Genomic DNA, 18,934 nt, shown 5'->3' with positions numbered 1-18,934 from the left:
ATCATATTAGCATTTTTACATTTTCAAAAAAACATAGTAAGATTTATAAGCTGTTATCATGGGAACCAAAAAAGGACAAGCATGTGATCAGTTGAAGACTAAAAAAGAAAAAAAAAAAAGAAAAACCTGAACCACGCAATTATTTTTATATTATTAAATTAATAAATAAATATCTTACTACTGCAACATTTTACTGTAATAGAGAATTAATAGAGAATTTAGTAATAATAATAATATTTAATAACAATATATGTTATAACAAAACTAGTAACATTATTATTATTATTTTATTATTATTAATAATAAATAATTATTATCGCAATTATTATTTTTTTATTATTTTATTTTACAGAACATCAGTAAAATTACAATGCTAACATTTAAAGTTGATTTAATTTCTCTGCTTTCAAACGTTAAACCATTGAACAGATTTCTAAATGATTCTTATTACGAATTTGGGAAGATGATTTGCGCATGTTGTGTCCCCAAATGCAAATTATAAGCAACTCAAACACATAGAGTAGCATTTACTGTGAATAGAAACTGAAACTGAACATTCTCAAACATGCAGCGCGTCACCCATATGTTTATGATTACAACAGCGATTTGATCGCTCTAAGCCATATCACATTCCCACAACCATGCATTGTCAAAATTCATTAAAAAGGGAGTCGCGCAGATGACTCCGTTTGCAATACTAATCTACAGCGTACCCTCACTTTTTCTTGCGTGAAATTAAACGGATCACCATACAAGCAGAAAGTTCACTAAAAAAAATATATATATATAGAGCGAAAGGGCGATCTATAGTACGCTAGGCTATTATATCTCTCTATATAAAACATAGATAGCCTATAGCCTACTTTATAGGCTATTTAATCCACAGGAAGACAAAACTATCGATTATTAAAAAAAGGTAGCTACAGGCTATGGAGCTACAATCCTCCAGCCTAGGGTGAAGTCATTGAGCAGCTACATTAACAGCGATTTGGGATAAATACAATGTAACTTAATGGAAAACTATGAGAGCACTCTGGCGCTGCATCATTTTGAACAGCTCTGCGCTTGACAAACTTCAATCTTTAAATAGCACGGCACGCAGCGGTCGCAAGTCAAAATAGATGTTTTTTTTCAACAAGAGGTTAAATTAAATTTCACACAGCATCAAACTGCCAGTATATCGAATTAAATTTTGAGGTGACACCCGGGGTGGCCAATCAGATGTCAGGGGCGTCCAGTGCCACCCGTGACATCCCTCTGCTCTGCCTCCAAAACTGCTCGGACACAAGCAGGAAACTGATCGAGCCTGACGCTTCTTTCAGGAAACGAAACTTATACGCAGCATACTGAGCTTGTGCAGCAGAGCTGTCCCGTATCATTTCCCGAAAGCTACAAGAAAAAGGATGTCAGAGATGAGGTGAATACTGTTTGTATATATTATTTGTCTTGATTATGAAAGTCATTTACAAAGGTTAATGCTATATAACAGTCTGGAAAGTTTTGAAATCTGGTCGAGGAGACCGAGGGAGAGATTTAGTTACAAAAAAATGTATAGCCTTATTTGACTTAAAAATACGATTTACAGGACAAAAAACAAATATGTGGTATGAAATTATAATTTCTTTTCAGGTTAAATTAAAGAATGGTATCATCTGAATCTTATGTTGATATAACCACATAAACTTTTCATCTAGGCTTCATGTAAAGAAAAAAAAGAAAAAAAAGGAAGAAATTTAATGGCTATTCAGTCAGACTCTTTCCCATAATCAGCAGCTGGTGCAGCTTTCTCTTTGTTTCTACTGAAGATAAGCAGGGCTGGGTCAGGTAAATCAGAGGTTGCTCACTGCAGAGCAAATGGGTGGAGCTTATGTCTAGCTCCCCCTCACTAGACGTCCACCAAGGAGGAGCGAATGTAATTTGGTCCTAATGGGTGGAGATACAGTATCCAACCACACCCTAACCCTACCCACAACTCTATCCCTCCACCCCATTAGACGTCCAGAGAGGTGGAGCTGGGTGACATTAGACTTTGCAGTGAGAGCCAATTGGGTATATCCCTTGATGGCAAACTTCTTGCAAAACTAAGGCCACTGCTAGAAGAAATATTACTACGGTCTGCAGGGGGCGCACTCTTTGCATCCACATTTACTAGTATAGTGGTGGGATATACTGATGAGCCATTATGAGTCTATGACCCGTCAGAGATAAAGTGAATATCATTAATTATCTCCTAACAAGGCCACATATTAAAGGAACACTATGTAGCTTTTCAACCTTCATAATATATTTCCAAGACCCTTGTGATGGTACATCAACTTACAATAGGTTGAATGACACGTCTGCCATAGCCTGACGGGGTCTGTATCGCTTTTACTGGCACTACGTAACTTCGGGGTTCGGGTAGTAATCTGAGCACAAAAAGAACTACAAAATTCGACTGCTTTACGGCATACGTCACTTCCCCCACCACTTCCTCAAATTAGAACGTGAGAGGCCAACCAGCGTTTGTTTTCGGCTTTCATGCGTATGTTTTTGTCATGGGGGCTGTTTACACCTGGCCACTTAATGCGTTTTCTCAGATCGGATAGCTATCCGATCGTGAAAAGACCAGGTGTAAATGCCCTCCGAAACGCATTCAAGACGGATTTGAATCCGATCGCTCAAACCACTTCAGGAGGAGGTCTGTGCCGCATTCCAGACGAAACTGGACAAGTGTAAATGCATCTGGTTGTTGAAACCACATATGTAAATTGTACTCCTCCCAAAAATGCTAAAAAAAAAAAAAAAAACGTGTGAGAGCGCGTTATAGGCTATATGTTATAGCCAGATATGACGACGCTACTGGAACACGCATCACTGCAGATGAGAAGCTGAGCAATGTGAGCATCTAACGTTATTCATCAAGCCAACGTGCAAACTATCACAAATCAAAGTGAAAGTAAGTCGCAGACGCTTAACACACAATCATTATCATTAAAAGTAAAGAAATTAAATGATCTTACCAGGGCTGTTACTGCTCTCTCTTATTGCGGTCTTTGATTTAGAAATTTTAGCTGATGATCAATAAAATGCAGTTCATATCTGTTGCTTTCGGTGACGTGCACTCCATTAAATCTGCATATAGCGGGGGAATTGAAGATCGGATTTAAATCCGTTTCGCAAAAACACATTTATGTGTTGTATTTACGACAGTGCAAGTATTCCACAGCGACTCTAGGGGTCGCTGTTTGACAAAAACACAATTTCTACACAGTGTGCCTTTAAGGTCTGGTTAGATTAGATGGTAAGCAAACAATGAGTTCTTGTAATCAACGTGATGAATGTAGGAGAAATGGGCAGTTTAAGTACTGAGCAAAGTTGACACAGGCAAGAATATCTCTGAAATGGCAAGGCTTGTGGGTTGCTCCCGGTCAACAGTGGTGAGAATTTACCAGCAGTGGTCCGCGGAGGCATAAACCACAAACCGGCAACAGGGTGTTGTGCGGCCAAGGCTCATCCATGCACAAGGGTAACGACGCGTATCCTGTCTGGTCCGAGCCAACAGAAGGTCTACTCTAAGGTCTACTAAATCACACAAAATTTTATTAATGGTTATGGAAGAAAAGTGTCAAAACCATATACTGTAAAACAATATGGACGTAGTGTCCATGACGTTACCCGTAGTTTTCTGAAGAGCATTTTTGAAGCCTAAAGTGGGCGGAGCCGGCCGTCGCCATCTTGGCAGTGTGTCACCGCGCGTCATTCCTGGATAACCAAAATGGGCAAAGGGGCGAGATTAGCTGAGGGCTAACTGACAGCAGACAAACGGCTAGTAGTGATAGCAGCGGCAATACACCTGTCACTCGAGTGGCCACGCCCCTAATTATGCAGAACTTTAAGGCTTAATATAATTTAAACAGATGAGTTATAAAAACAAAAAACAAATCACCCCCCTCACAGTTGTCATGAAGGGCAGAATTAGTTACAGTATATAGACCAAAAGCACTTTTTGTACCAGGCTGTAAACATATTTTTTGTGCTGTAAAGTTGGGCATAATAACATGGGGGGGCCTATGGGATTGACTCTCTTTTGGAGCCTGTCTCTAGCAGCCAGTCGATGAATTGCAGTTTAAGTCACTTCCATGTTGGATTCAAGAGAGAGACCGGAAGGCTGCCGCTTGGTCAAAACACACAGTGCACTGAACAATGACTTCTTTTAGAGCTGCTGTACAGACGAAATGAATTCATTTTCCTGTTTTCACTGTAAAGCTGCTTTAAAACAATCTGTATTGTATAAAGCGCTGTATAAATAAAGGTGACCTGACTTGACTTCATGACAATGGTGTTCCCTGGTGGAAGTGGCCTCTTTCAGCAGGGTAATGAGTTGTTCATTTCATAATGAGTTTGCTAATTCATTTGTTTTCTTGTCAGTTCAATCCAGGAGAGTTTACAACCAAAACTGGATCAGCTGGAGTGTCACTTCACTTGGAACATTAAAAAAGTTGATCTAGTCTTAACAGATATCGTCAATAGGCTTGAGGAACAGGTCAAGATGGGTCTAGGGGGGGAGCTAGGAGTCGCACGAACTCACTGCTCTTTAGGATATGTGAAATTCCTTCTTGAGCACAAAGAAGGGGCCCTTACCCACCTGTTGAAATCTGAGACACTCATTAAAGAAAACCTTGGAGAGAACTGTGACAAGACTCTAATTGTCACCTATGGAAATTTAGCCTGGATAAACTACCACATGAAGAACTACACAGAGTGTGAAAGTTACCTGATGAAGCTTCAGAAGATTAATGAAACATTTCCAACCGAGTCTTCACCTGTTCCAGAGGTGCTTGGTGAGAAAGGATGGGCCTATCTTAAATTCTCTCGCAAATATTATGACAGAGCCGTAGAAGTTTTCCAGAAGGCCGTGGAACTGGATCCAGATAATAGCGAGTGGAACGCTGGTTATGCCATTACTCTGTTTCGCATTGAATCTGGTACATCTTGCACTGTGGATTCACCTGCGATCAAACAGCTGAGACTGGCCATTGACGACAACCCAGATGATGATGCCTTGAAAATTCTTCTAGGAGTTAAACTTTTGTTATGTTCCAAAAAGTTGATGAATGAGTCTGAGAAACTAATGGAAACAGCTCTGAATGGCTCTCCAGAAGATCCACATGTCATACGGTATGTTGGGAAATACTTCAGGAATCAAGGATCTGTAGACAGGTCCATTGCACTGCTGATGAAAGCACTTAAAAAATCACCAGACTCAGGTTTCATACATCATCAATTGGCAATGTGCTACAAGACCAAGAAAATTAATTTACAGAAAGAAAAACGACTAGATTTTCGACTTCCTCGACTACCTCAGTCTGGAAGCCAGACTGAGGTAAACAATGCACGAGATCAATGCATCTACTACTTAGAAAAGGCAACTTCTCTGAAAGCTTACTTTATCATTGCCATGTGTGAGCTTGCACTTCAATACGGAGAGAGAGGTGAAGTGTCCAAGGCAGACAGTCTGTTCCACAGAACATTTAAGACAGCTAGAGAGAAAAATGATAGTGTGCATGTAGTGCATTATTACTATGCTGAGTTCCTACAGTACAGTTTTAGATGTAAGGACTCAGCAATCAGGCACTACAAGGAGTGTTTGAAAATGAATCCACATTCTAGTGAGGGGGAAAGAAGTGCAAAGAAACTGCTGAACATTGCCCAGAGATGTATCAAGGTTCGCCCAGATGATTGGAAGGCCAATGAAATACTGGGATTCATTTATCAAATGAAAGGGGAAATGTTTGGGCACACCAAAAGCTATTCGGCCACTTCAGATAGCGAAGAAGATGATGAATACCATAGTAATCTTAGTGAGTGCCTTAAAGGATGCACAATTAATGGTTAAAAAACCAATGGGCCTTAATTGTGCTCAGAAAACATGTGCATAGACACATAAAATTGTTCTAATGAAATCCTGGTGAATCCTCATGATGAATCCAGGTGATTCCAACTGAGGGTGTCTCCGCAGCTAGTAATTTGCATAAAACATGCCCAAACTATGTCCATATAAAGGCATTGCGTCTCACATCCCTCTTTTTCTTGCTAGCTTGCTCCCTCTCTCATGCATGCTCACTTCCGCTTGAGAGGAAGATCTTTGAGTAAAGGATTGCATTTTCAAAACCAGATAAAGACTTATGGTGAATTCAGGTAAAGTGGGCTATTTAACCTTTAGTAATTGTACACAAATTCATTAATAAATTGATTTTCACTGGTTATTTTATAATTGACCATGTATAATTTACTTAAAAAAAATGAAAACAGCAATAAGTGTCCAATCAGAGTCAAAGATGATGACTCCTTCAACTGAAAACTGTGTTTTAAGAAAATGTAGAAAACAATCTTTAAAATATGGTTAAATTTAAGGGTCAGTTCGCCTTATTCATTTATTTTGTTAGCCTATTTTTTGCATATGTTATAATCCATTTTTTTTTTACATGTTGTAGAGTTAATTTTCATCAAAATTCTGTTACACTTTATGCATGTTCTACATTTATACATTTCAGATGCTTTCAAGGTATAAATTCTCCTGCATTCTCTTACGACAGAGCCCATGACCCTGGCATTGTTAACGCCATGCATTTGAGCTACAGGAATACTGTTGTTGTTTTACAAAAGCCAGATATACTATCAATACTTGCAAATGAGTATACAAATTTTACAGTCTGAAGGGTAAAAATCCAAAACAGTTAATCCTAAAAAAAAAAATCCTAGCCCGTTTATACACAATCAATGGAGGATGCTGAAAATTTTCGCTCAACTCCAGATCAGAAGACAAATGCCAGTGCTTTTTAAAAATGGATTTTATAGCACTTAGTTCAATGAGTCGTAATAAAAGTAAAATAATGCTTTTTTTGTTGTTGCTTTTTTTGTCTTCTTTTTTAGCAACTCAGAACGTGTCTTTTGAAATGATGTATTAAATGATGTATAAAATAAAAATCATTTTAATTTTGAAAATGAAATGTTTTATTTGAATATGGTGTTCAGTAATGAGTATTTTAATGTGTCATTGTAGGGAACACATTGTAGGAATGTTGGATGTGTCATTATAAGTGCAATTATAATTTGTGTTAACATGTGGGCTTTAGTTATACATTAAACTATCACTTTTACAAATACACTACAGAAAATATTTGATGCAAAATTTTTGTGTGCTTTTTGTGTTTGAAAATGTATAAAATGACCTGCCTGTATTGATTTTACCAATAAAAAATGTCACTTGATGTCATGTATGATTCTGTAAGTTTATTTGAGCAAAAGGGTTTGTTTCACAGGATACACTGATCACAATCATGTTGGTTGTCAGACTGATGTTGGTATTGTATTATTAAATTAAATTGAACATGACACATTACTGACCTCAATCACAGGTATTGATATTGATCAGTCAATATCTTTTTTGAGTTACAAAGAATTATTTTCACTGACAGTGGCGTATGTTGTCTCTGGTACTACCGTGAACCACAGTAGTCGATTGTCGAGTTCGCGCAGTTAGTTAGTTACCTATGATCACGCGTGTGAACTCGACAATCGACTACTGTGGACTTCGACCCGAAAACAGGATGTAAATACAGGTATGTGCGCTGGCTGAAATAACATCACTTTTATTCATATCTTTCACATCTACTGCAGTCAGATTCACCGCGTTCACTCTGAAGGAATCACTCACATGACCTGTGCACTTGTAATGACACATCAAGGATGTTAAGAGGCTAAAAGCAGGTTTAAAACTTGCCCCATTGAAGTCAACAGGGTGCAAATTTTAAAAAGAGGATAACACTGTGTAGGCAACACCGATTTTTGTCATTGTTCTCTGTACTGACAGCACTCCAAATTTACAAAAAAATGAGCTCAATGTTAAAATTGACCGGAGTTCTCCTTTAAGGATCAAAGCCTGAGTTGACAGAGAAAGTTGATGAGCTGCATCATGGTACCAATAAAGCCTGATTGCATCAGTTTGGTTTTGTCAACTCAAAACTAATCCTGTAACCCCGAGTTTGTTCAGTTACCTTCATGGTACAGGCCCCAGTTGGTTTCACCACCACTCAAAACCAAAATAAATAGTGTTCCAACCAATCACTGACAGGGGCGGGTGTTGTGAGGCTGCCTATGACGGCTGCACGCGAAAACCTCACAACACCCACCCCTGTCAGTGATTGGTTTGAACACTATTTATTTTGATTTTGAGTGGTGGTGAAACCAACTGTTTTAAGTGTTTAAAGTGTAGCAAACTCATGATCATAACAAAAGGCATTACTGAGCAAAAATACCATACAATTTTAAAACCCTTTGAAGAACAGGAGCAAAGTCCTCTGGAGTTTTATAGAGTCCTCCTCAGCATTAAACAATATAATGAGGCGATATAGGAGCACATGGCTACGTCATAAATCTTTCCACCCCATGATAACGGCACAAAAATACTATTCAAATTATAATTTGAAAAACACTTTAATTAAAAAAGTCTTTATATTAACTGCCTGCAGCACAGGTATTTGACAACCATCTGTGGTTCCCAGTGGTTTACAACACATAGTTTAGAATTATGTGATTAATTTACAATAAAACAAAGGCCTTTATCTCAGTGCCAATTTATTTTCTGCCAATTCATTTTTGTAAATTAGAATTTGTGCAAAGGATTGTGGGTGATTGGAGGACACAAAGGACACACATGTGTAACCCGTTGTATCACTCTATAGTGTAGGGCTCTAAATTAACTGATCAGGTTGAAGGAGCACAGTAGCATTACAATATAGCCTAGTTAACGTCTAAGTTCATAAGGAGGATTTGAGACAGCAATTTCACTATAACTTGTGAAATTAAGGAAATGTAGCCTATTATATTGGTACCAGTTCAAAGTTTGTAAACATGCAATCAATAGAATAAAAAAAAATACAATCAGGCCTGTTTGGTATGTCAAATAAAATAAATGGTTCCCCAAACACAGTTCAGAAAGTCTTTTCCTTGTGTTGTTATTTGTCTTTATATATATATATATATATATATATATATATATATATATATATATATATATATATATATATATATATATATATATATACATATAGGCTATATATATAAAGTCTGATCATTCCAGGAAAGAAATACTGAAGTAGAAAAAAATAGAAGCAGAAGTAGTCATGTGACAGAAGAATGATTGGTAACACTTTAGAATACTGTATCTTACTTACTGCATAACTAATAAGGAATTATTGAAGAACTAATAGGAAATTCTTCATTAACTACTTCTTCACTACTGTTAACTACTAAGAAAGATGTGTTAACTAATCAGAATGTAATAGAATTTTATGATTGTGTTAAGTAACAGTTAATCAATAAATAATGAATTCTGTCATATCTCCTGAAGAACTACTATTAAATATCTACTAATTAAGGTTAAAAAAAATGTTATGAAGTAACTACTAATGAACAGTCATACACAGTACAATAATCCAGGTTTTTTTCAGTGGAGTGGTGGATACACAAATCAAGAACTTGAGTAAAAGTGCGGATACCCCAATAAAATATGACTTAAGTAAAATTATAATTAGGCCTATTCATTTTCAAATTTACCTTAAAAGTACAAATGTAATTAATTTTTAAAGTACTTAAAAAGTAAAAAGCACTGATCAATGTTTTTTGTTTTGTTTTTTAGACAGTTTTAGTCATTCAGCACAAATAAGAAAGATAAGTGCAGACATTTAGGCTATAGCCTATTGATCAGCAAATAAGCAAACTTTTTATTTCATTAGCAAAACTTATCATAATGTACATTACACCTTATTATTATACTTAGTTATCATACATTTTAAACTTCTTTTGCACCATTCTGGCAGTATCGCGGTAGATTACATTTTACAGTGATTTGGTGATCAAGAGCGCGGGCATTTGCATCTTCTGGAGAGTTCTCAGCGCCGCCGATATGGTGCATTTCTTCGGCGAAATACAGGTTTGTGTACGTTTTATTTAATCTATAAAATCATTACTGTGCTGTAAATCATTTTATTTTATGCAAGGCAACATACAAAGGACGCGATGTCAGTTAGCCTACCTAGCTAACGAGTTGGTCTTTTTTGCGTGATGGAAACGCCTGATCCCTTGCATAAAACAAATAATTTTATTTCTAAATATACTAAATCTATTTACATCAGATGTTAAAATATGTTCTCAGAGCTGTGCACATAGACAGTAAAAGAAATGGACACAGCGACCCCATTGGATTCAACGGAGACAAAGTGAAGCCAATTAGAAAATCTTACTTCCTGGGGGTCCAGCGTACTGCGCAGACTCAAACTGAGCTCGACGACGTAGATGTGACGTGAGCAACCCGTCTGTCTTCTAGTAGCTGTGCCAAGATCAATCTGAATCATTACCTTCCGAAACTTGCAGAGACGGAGAGCGTGAGTAGGAGCTGTCCATGATCTTGGAGCAGGAGAAACATTTTGTAGGTGTTCTGATTAATTACTTTGTCATTTTGCCTCGACGTCCTCCCGATTGCCCGCGAGCTTCTCCTCCTGTCCATACGGTAATTCTCTACTGTGCGACAGAGAGTCGCGTGGCTGTGACGCAATCGTTAGCTTACTTTTACAAAAACTGCTTCTACAGGGCCATAACGTAAGATACAAGGTAATGGAGCCTTTTATACATTTTCGTGTTTCTTTAGAATTAAATAATGGACAAATGGAGTCTTTAAACGCCTCAGATGTGAAGTTATTCGCTGTCAAAGTGACGCCAAAATGAATGGGAGTCAATGGGATGCTAACTGCAGGTGGGGTTCCGTTAGCCAATGGCGGCGTCCGGGGGTACTTCAAAATAATACAAATCCCTGCACCCTTGGCTGTGCACTGTTTGTTTATGGGCAGGTTATGGAGTCAGTCACAGCATCTTTCGGTGGCGGTCTGAAGTTAGCAGTTTCCCCGCCGAACACGAGCCCAGCTCCCGCAAGAGATCCAGCACCACTACCGTGGAAACGGGAGAACAGAGACCGGTTGATTACACTTGGAATAGTTTTTATCTGAGTTCCAAGAGTTTTCAGATACGCAAAATGAACACACGGATGAACCGTGACAAAAACGAAATAAAATGCTGTAAATGTCATCTGAAATAAAGGAAGATATCATGTAGCCTACCCTAAACGAGTCATTGTCATGTATTTTACAAAGGTTAAGATGATTACGTTAATAGTGTTTTTTTTTTTTTTTGTTTTTTTGTTTTTTTGCAGTATGTTTGATTTGAGTCAGAAATATGCAGTAGCACCTCAATGCAGTACAAAAGATCCGGGGGGAGGAGTCGGATCTCATATAAGGGGTGGAGATTGGTAGGTTTAGGGGTGGGTCTAGGGATCAGGGGGTGGAGTTGGGTAGGTTTAGGTATGTAAGGTGGGAGGAGTTGGATCTGGATCCGACTCCTCCCCCCGGATCTTTTGTACTGCATTGAGGACCATCTCGAAATATGTGGTAAATCTTTATTAATTACTAATGGGTTCCCTATATTTTCACTTTAGAATACTGTTTCAGGTTCTAAGTAATTCCTGAAGAATGATCTAATAATTCTTTATTAATTACTAATAAGTTCCCTATATGTTCACATTTAGAATACTGTTTCAGGTTATAAGCAGGCTAATTCCTGGATAATTATTTGATAATTATTTATTAATTACTAATGGGTTCCCTATATTCTCACTTTAGAATACTGTTTCAGGTTCTAAGCAATTCCCGAAGAATTATCTAATAATTACTTATTAATTAATAAGTTCCCTATATGTTCACATTTAGAATACTGTTTCAGGTTATAAGTACCGGTGGGCTAATTCCTGGATAATTATTTGATAATTATTTATTAATTACTAATGGGTTCCCTATATTTTCACTTTAGAATACTGTTTCAGGTTCTAAGTAATTCCTGAAGAATTATCTAATAATTACTTATTAATTACTAAGAAGTTCCCTATATGTTCAGTTTCCCTCAGTTGTTGCCTCAAATACATGAATTTACTCAATGGCATTCTATGCTGAGGAATACAGACACACACAGTACTGAATATACAATATAAAAACTAATCTGAGGTTAGTTAAGGCAAGGCACTTGAGTGGGGTTCCTTTCTGAAGTTGATTTCTTACAGAACACACTCACAAAACCATAGGCCAAAACCTCTTTAACATTTATATGCATTTGTTAAAAATGTATTTTCTTCTATTAATAACATTAGTAAATAAGGAAGGTCACAACTCAATGTAGTTTTGTGTGACTGTTCATTAGTTACTTCTTAGTTATTTTTATTGAACCTTAATTAGTAGATAATTAATAGTAGTTCTTCAGGAGATATGACAGAATTCATTAGTTATTGATTAACTAACTGTTACTTAACACAATGATAAAATTATATTACATACTGATTAGTTAACACATCTTCCTTAGTAGTTACCAGTAGTGAAGAAGTAGTTAATGAAGAATAACCTATTAGTTATTCAATAATTCCTTATTAGTTATGCAGTAAGTAAGACACAGTATTCTAAAGTGTTACCGAATGATTTACTACCCGGGTAGTTTTAAACTCAGTTTCACTCAAGGTATCCGAAGTGTATGGTGTGTTGGATTCTCTTATCTGTTTGATAACAGATTAAGGATACTGAGCTCGCTCCAGAGAAAGACGCGTTGTGACATCAACTCAGCACTGTTGGCTCGCCGTTCACTCGTCCACGTTCAACTTAAGAAGTACACATCAACAGGAAACAAGAAGAAGAAAAAAAACAACCTGCATAATACAGAGAGATTGTCACTTCACATTCACTTCATCTGAATTGACAACAGATATAAATCACATGAAATTTCAGATCTTTCGCTTTTCTTTCTTCAACTGCATATTAACTCATTAACTTGTTTTACAAAGAAAATCCTGGGAGAATATACCCACTTAATCAACATTAAACAGAGCAATGTCTGACATACACTCACCTAAAGGATTATTAGGAACACCTGTTCAATTTCTCATTAATGCAATTATCTAATCAACCAATCACATGGCAGTTGCTTCAATGCATTTAGGGGTGTGGTCCTGGTCAAGACAATCTCCTGAACTCCAAACTGAATGTCAGAATGGGAAAGAAAGGTGATTTAAGCAATTTTGAGCGTGGCATGGTTGTTGGTGCCAGACGGGCCAGTCTGAGTATTTCACAATCTGCTCAGTTACTGGGATTTTCACGCACAACCATTTCTAGGGTTTACAAAGAATGGTGTGAAAAGGGAAAAACATCCAGTCAAATCCAAGGCAAAAATGCCTTGTTGATGCTAGAGGTCAGAGGAGAATGGGCTGACTGATTCAAGCTGATAGAAGAGCAACTTTGACTGAAATAACCACTCGTTACAACCGAGGTATGCAGCAAAGCATTTGTGAAGCCACAACACGCACAACCTTGAGGCGGATGGGCTACAACAGCAGAAGACCCCACCGGGTACCACTCATCTCCACTACAAATAGGAAAAAAGGGCTACAATTTGCATGAGCTCACCAAAATTGGACAGTTGAAGACTGGAAAAATGTTGCCTGGTCTGATGAGTCTCGATTTCTGTTGAGACATTCAGATGGTAGAGTCAGAATTTGGCGTAAACAGAATGAGAACATGGATCCATCATGCCTTGTTACCACTGTGCAGGCTGGTGGTGGTGGTGTAATGGTGTGGGGGATGTTTTCTTGGCACACTTTAGGCCCCTTAGTGCCAATTGGGCATCGTTTAAATGCCATGGCCTACCTGAGCATTGTTTCTGACCATGTCCATCCCTTTATGACCACCATGTACCCATCCTCTGATGGCTACTTCCAGCAGGATAATGCACCATGTCACAAAGCTCGAATCATTTCAAATTGGTTTCTTGAACATGACAATGAGTTCACTGTACTAAAATGGCCCCCACAGTCACCAGATCTCAACCCAATAGAGCATCTTTGGGATGTGGTGGAACGGGAGCTTCGTGCCCTGGATGTGCATCCCACAAATCTCCATCAACTGCAAGATGCTATCCTATCAATATGGGCCAACATTTCTAAAGAATGCTTTCAGCACCTTGTTGAATCAATGCCACGTAGAATTAAGGCAGTTCTGAAGGTGAAAGGGGGTCAAACACAGTATTAGTATGGTGTTCCTAATAATCCTTTAGGTGAGTGTATAATTATTGTATGACTCAAACACTAAATGAAACTACAGAATGTCATACATACTGTACGTATTCATTAAATCACATACTCTGATTCTTTTACAACAATATATCCCCAGAGTTAATTAACAATATCAAACTATCATCAAATGGCTCTGTTTACACGAACCAATGCACATTAATTAGTATGTGACGCAGTTGATTTTAACATCACATTGGATTCAACTCCGATTCTATCCTTTATCTCTTCGTCAACTCTTTATTATAAACTCTATATTATTCTGCGGACATCACTTAAGACAGCCAGCCATTGAGTGACTATAGTCTGCTACGTGTCTCGTCACTCCGGTGAAGGGGGCCAGAGCAAATTACAGTGTCTTACATCGTACTGGCAAGTTCACACACCCCTTTAATGCTATTTTAGTGATCTGACTTTCAAAGTCAGACATAATTAGTGCCGACGTGAATAACAATCTTAAAGTATTTACGAATAAGCATTTTTAAATTTGCTTTGATTTCAGGTGCCCAAGTTCCCGGCAAACATGTGACTATGGTGACTGGTGTCTCTATTTTCACATTCCGTACAATAGAACAAGGCAAACAGGGATTTATTTATAAAGAAAAGGGAAAGCTGTTCCTTGACACGGAGAGTAATGCAGAGACTTCAGCCAATGATGAAAATCATGAATTCCTCAGTAATCTTTGTCAATTATATAATTAATGATTTAAAAACAATAGTCTTCATTTGCATAGGCGCCTTAAGTGTGCAAGAAAACGGGTGCATAAGGAGTCCCTGCAGCTGGGAAAAAAATGTTTGGGCCTAGAACAAATTTTCGTACAATTACAGTAAACTTATTTTTAGTGAGCAATTATTGACGAATCATAATTTTGATGTGAAAACGTTTGTACACAGATTTCAAATTGTGCAGAGTGAAGGAGACTCAATAACAAGTGACGATAGTGGTTAGTTACCTCTGATATTTTACTTTTTACTTTACAGATCTGTTTAATTTATTCAGTTGTTAGAATGGTAGAATTTGTGCATTTGTGGGGAAAACTGTTAAAGGGACACTCCACCCATTTGCATTAAGAGGTCCATTGTTAGAAACCCAGTCATACTATTGAATGGTCGTGCAACATTCTCTCATTTTCCCCTGAGACGAGAGAAATCCACTATTTACCTTTTTCACTTCCTCCTACAATGACGCAAAAATCGTCATTTGACGTCATTGTAGGAGGAAGTGTAAGAGGGGGGGATTTCTGTTAAGACTACAAGCACTAGTTCCTCATCTTTCCCAGGGGGCGGGACCCGCTCACGCTACAGACCTATTACAGATCAGTGGGTGGGACTTTAGTCTCTGAAACTGAAAGCAATATCCTCCATCTTGTTTGAAGCTAAGCTAACAGACGCTGTGGAGACAGATGTACAGTTATGACAATAGCGGAGGAGAGTACTCAATATGATATAGAAGAAGAGGATTTCGGAAGTCTGATGCTTGAATCAGGTATTTGTGGCTACCTTTACAAGCCGCATTATAGCGAAGAGCAGCCGAGGCAGAAGACCTGCCTGCCGCGGACGAGGAGCCCGGACTGGCTCGAGTTAGGGCGGACTGGTGGCGCCAATGATCTCACTATGCACCTACGAACCGCTACGAACACAGAGATAGAGTCCGTCTGCGGCAAAGAATTTCAACGATGACAATTTCTCCTGGACGAAATCTCTGAATCAGACGAGGACACGGACGTTTGTGTTGAGAACTAGTTTCGCACCACAGCATATGTTCTGACTGAACATCCAGGTACCATGCAATAATTCACCTTTTCGAAAGAAATACAAACGAGGAGTAATGCACTAATGAGTTCGCCAACATTTTGTGTGAATGACATGTGAAATGAATTTCAAGCTCTGGTGGTAGCTAGCCTTGTAGACGGAAGAGTGATTTGCGTTTAGTGGGAGTGGCTTGCGGAGCTGTGCAATGTGGTGCATTGTGGGAGTTGTTGTCTTTCATACAAATGCGTCCTGAAGTTATTTTTTGTCTTTCCTCGGTCACGAAGGCACCAAATTCAAAATTTATTTTACATTTCGACTACATATATGACCCACTTTAAATAAAAAACAATGTTCAAATGGGTGGAATGCCCCTTTAAGTCGGTTGTCTTACTGAACAGAATGTTATAATATATATATATATATATATATATATATATACAGGGTGCGATTTGCCGGGGGGGATGCGTGGGATTTCCCCCTTTCTGGTCAATGTATCCCTGCCTCTGCTTAATTATTTTTATCCCCGGTGGGGATAAATTTATCCCCCCCCCTCAAAGTGATCAGTGCTACTACAGTAGTGGCGAGGCGGATCACAAAACTTATCACGGATCCGTGGTTTGTTTAAAGTCAATTTTATTTTAAAATGCGCTACTTTGACTGGCTCCGCAGCCTCTCTGTAATCACCACTCTACAGACTTGCTCAATGTCCCGCCCACGGCGCTATATGATTGGTTACACCTCACGAGTAATAGCCTATCAACACTTGCGAGACGGTTGCAGGTCTTTTTTTACGCCGCATATTCAGTATATTACTGAAGCGGGAATAAAAACATCACAATCTGATTATCTGTTTCTATGATGACAAGCAATTGTGTCCCAGTCACACCACTGAGAATGGCCGAAGTTACAAATAGGCCTACGGTGTTTCACTCAATTGAGGCTAAAGCAAAGGTTTTTTGATTAAGCCTACTCACTCACTTTTGAGTGTCTGGCGCGAGTGATTTAAATGTTAAGTCAATGTAAAGACGCGTTTACGCGCGTCTAGGGAACCAACAATTGTTAACTGGGGAGGTCCTGCGGCGCGAAGGCGTTTCGCGCTGCGCGGTAGACGCAAAGCCCTAATGAGGCGAATTGACTAACACAGATAACGTTATTACTTTAACAGCAGCAGTAAAACTGTTTCTACTGTGATGGTTTAACTTTCTGTGGTTCAGCAGAGGCTGATATAGCCTATAGAAGTAGCTTAGCCTATTCAAATAAGTAAAGCGCTGTAAGGTGAACTGTCAGTGCAATAGAACAATAAAATCCGAAATGGACCACCCACTGTCAGCGCAGTGAGACAATAGATTACATTGTGGCTAATTTATCTTCAAAATCAAGCCCGACCCTACCCGAGCCCGTGCACGTTGTTTCCGAGCCCGACCCGACACATTAACTGTAATTATGAGCCCGAGCCCGATTTAAACCCAACCATTTTTTAATACGTGGGCCGTTATAACCAGGGGTGGCGCCAGGGAAGTTGAGATGAAGCAAAGATGAAGTTGACGATCGCCATCTCCGTAGTGAAAGCGCATGGAGAAATGCATGGATTACATCGAGTTGCCTATTTCTTTTCGTTTTGAATTGTTTCGGTTAAAAGACATTTCAAGCTTTCTTTAGATATATTTCTTAATATTCTCTGTGAGGCATACACTTAGTTTCAGTTAATTTATGATGAGATGCGCTCCAGTTAACGTGCAGTGCAAGGCGCGCCGGTGCCTCCATGATTATAGCCTGCTATATTTGCTTCTTATTTATTAATTATTATTAAAATTATTATTAAATTATTAAAATTAAGATACAATTTATACAAAACGAAATTCACTTTAAAGAAAGGCTTTCTACAAAACAAAACTTAATGAAATGGTCAAAATCATGTCTAACCCACTCCAAGTCTCCCGATATACTACACATCCTATCTTACTCGTGCTGTTCACTTTTCATAAATCAACATAGATGGAAAAAAATAACATTATAATATTTTAACAAATATGAAAATCAATGAGCTTATTTAGGCTAATGGCTACAACACATAGGCTATAGTAGGCCTACAGAATCTCTGTACAAATTTCTGCACATTTATTTACTTCTGAATTTTGCACACATAAGTTGAAAGGCATTTGTTTGTGCATAGTAAAACATATCTGCAACATTTATCAAGTTCATGGATAATTGTGCGTGCATTTATTAATTATTATCTTAATGAATAATGCAACAAGGACAAATCATGTAAACTGACTTGTTTGTTTATTCAAAATGAAATGGATCGCAAATGAAGAAACGTAAAAAAAAAAAAAAAAAAAAGTGAACAATGATGAACACAGAAAATGAACAAGAATGAACTTTGGATGGCCTAGAAGGAGTAGGCCTAGTAGGCAACAACTCTAATTTAATTCAACAAGGTTTTAGAATAATATAGTTTTTTTTTTAAACAAAATAAATATTTTTAAAGTTTATTATCCCGGGCCCGGTGTGATGCGTGCGAGTGGAGGAGACGCTGAGCATGACACGTGACGTGTTGCATTTTGTAACACAAGTGCTCGATCAAGGGCCCGGCCCGGGTCGGGTCAAATTCGGGCTCGGGCAGAGAATCTAAGTTCTGATTTATCTGATCCTGTCCATTAGCTTTGATCCATGTACGGCTTTTCAGAATGTCACCAAGTACAAATATTTGTAATATGTCATTTTTCAGCACGAAAACTCTTGCTAGCCAGCTGGGAACAATGAAAAGGGTCCAGAGCACCAAATGCAGTGAATGAAGTTCATGAATGTTCAGAATGTCACCAAGTACAAATATTTGTAATATGTCATTTTTCAGCACGAAAACTCTTGCTAGCCAGCTGGGAACAATGAAAAGGGTCCAGAGCACCAAATGCAGTGAATGAAGTTCATGTTCTCATGATTTATTTTTATGAATAAAAATGTTTCAAAACATCCCCCCCTCTG

The 18,934-nt window shown here is 38.2% G+C and overlaps 1 protein-coding gene across 3 annotated transcripts in view; it reads left to right on the top strand.

Annotated features, from left to right (window-relative positions):
* The first annotated feature begins 1,259 nt into the window (after positions 1–1,259).
* The window catches only part of LOC307147356 (interferon-induced protein with tetratricopeptide repeats 5-like), a 141,134-nt gene continuing 123,459 nt past the window's right edge, over positions 1,260–18,934 (top strand). Inside the window, exons 1-3 of one of the 3 annotated variants that reach the window (XR_013819286.1) lie at positions 1,260–1,417; positions 4,411–6,180; positions 6,537–7,257. Coding sequence is in view for 1 of the 3 variants with exons in the window: in XM_079852057.1 (XP_079708183.1) it covers positions 1,404–1,417; positions 4,411–5,878 (1,482 nt within the window). In the remaining 2 variants the exon portion in view is untranslated. Of the gene's footprint in view, positions 1,418–4,410; positions 7,258–18,934 lie in introns of those variants that run through there. The other 2 variants (XR_013819285.1, XM_079852057.1) reach the window with 2 other exon arrangements.

Source organism: Squalius cephalus (genome assembly GCF_949319135.1).
Source record: "Squalius cephalus genome assembly, chromosome: 19".
NCBI lineage: Eukaryota > Metazoa > Chordata > Actinopteri > Cypriniformes > Leuciscidae > Squalius > Squalius cephalus.
The sequence above is the reverse complement of the archived record's forward strand: the minus strand, read 5'-3'. Positions and strand labels throughout refer to the sequence as shown.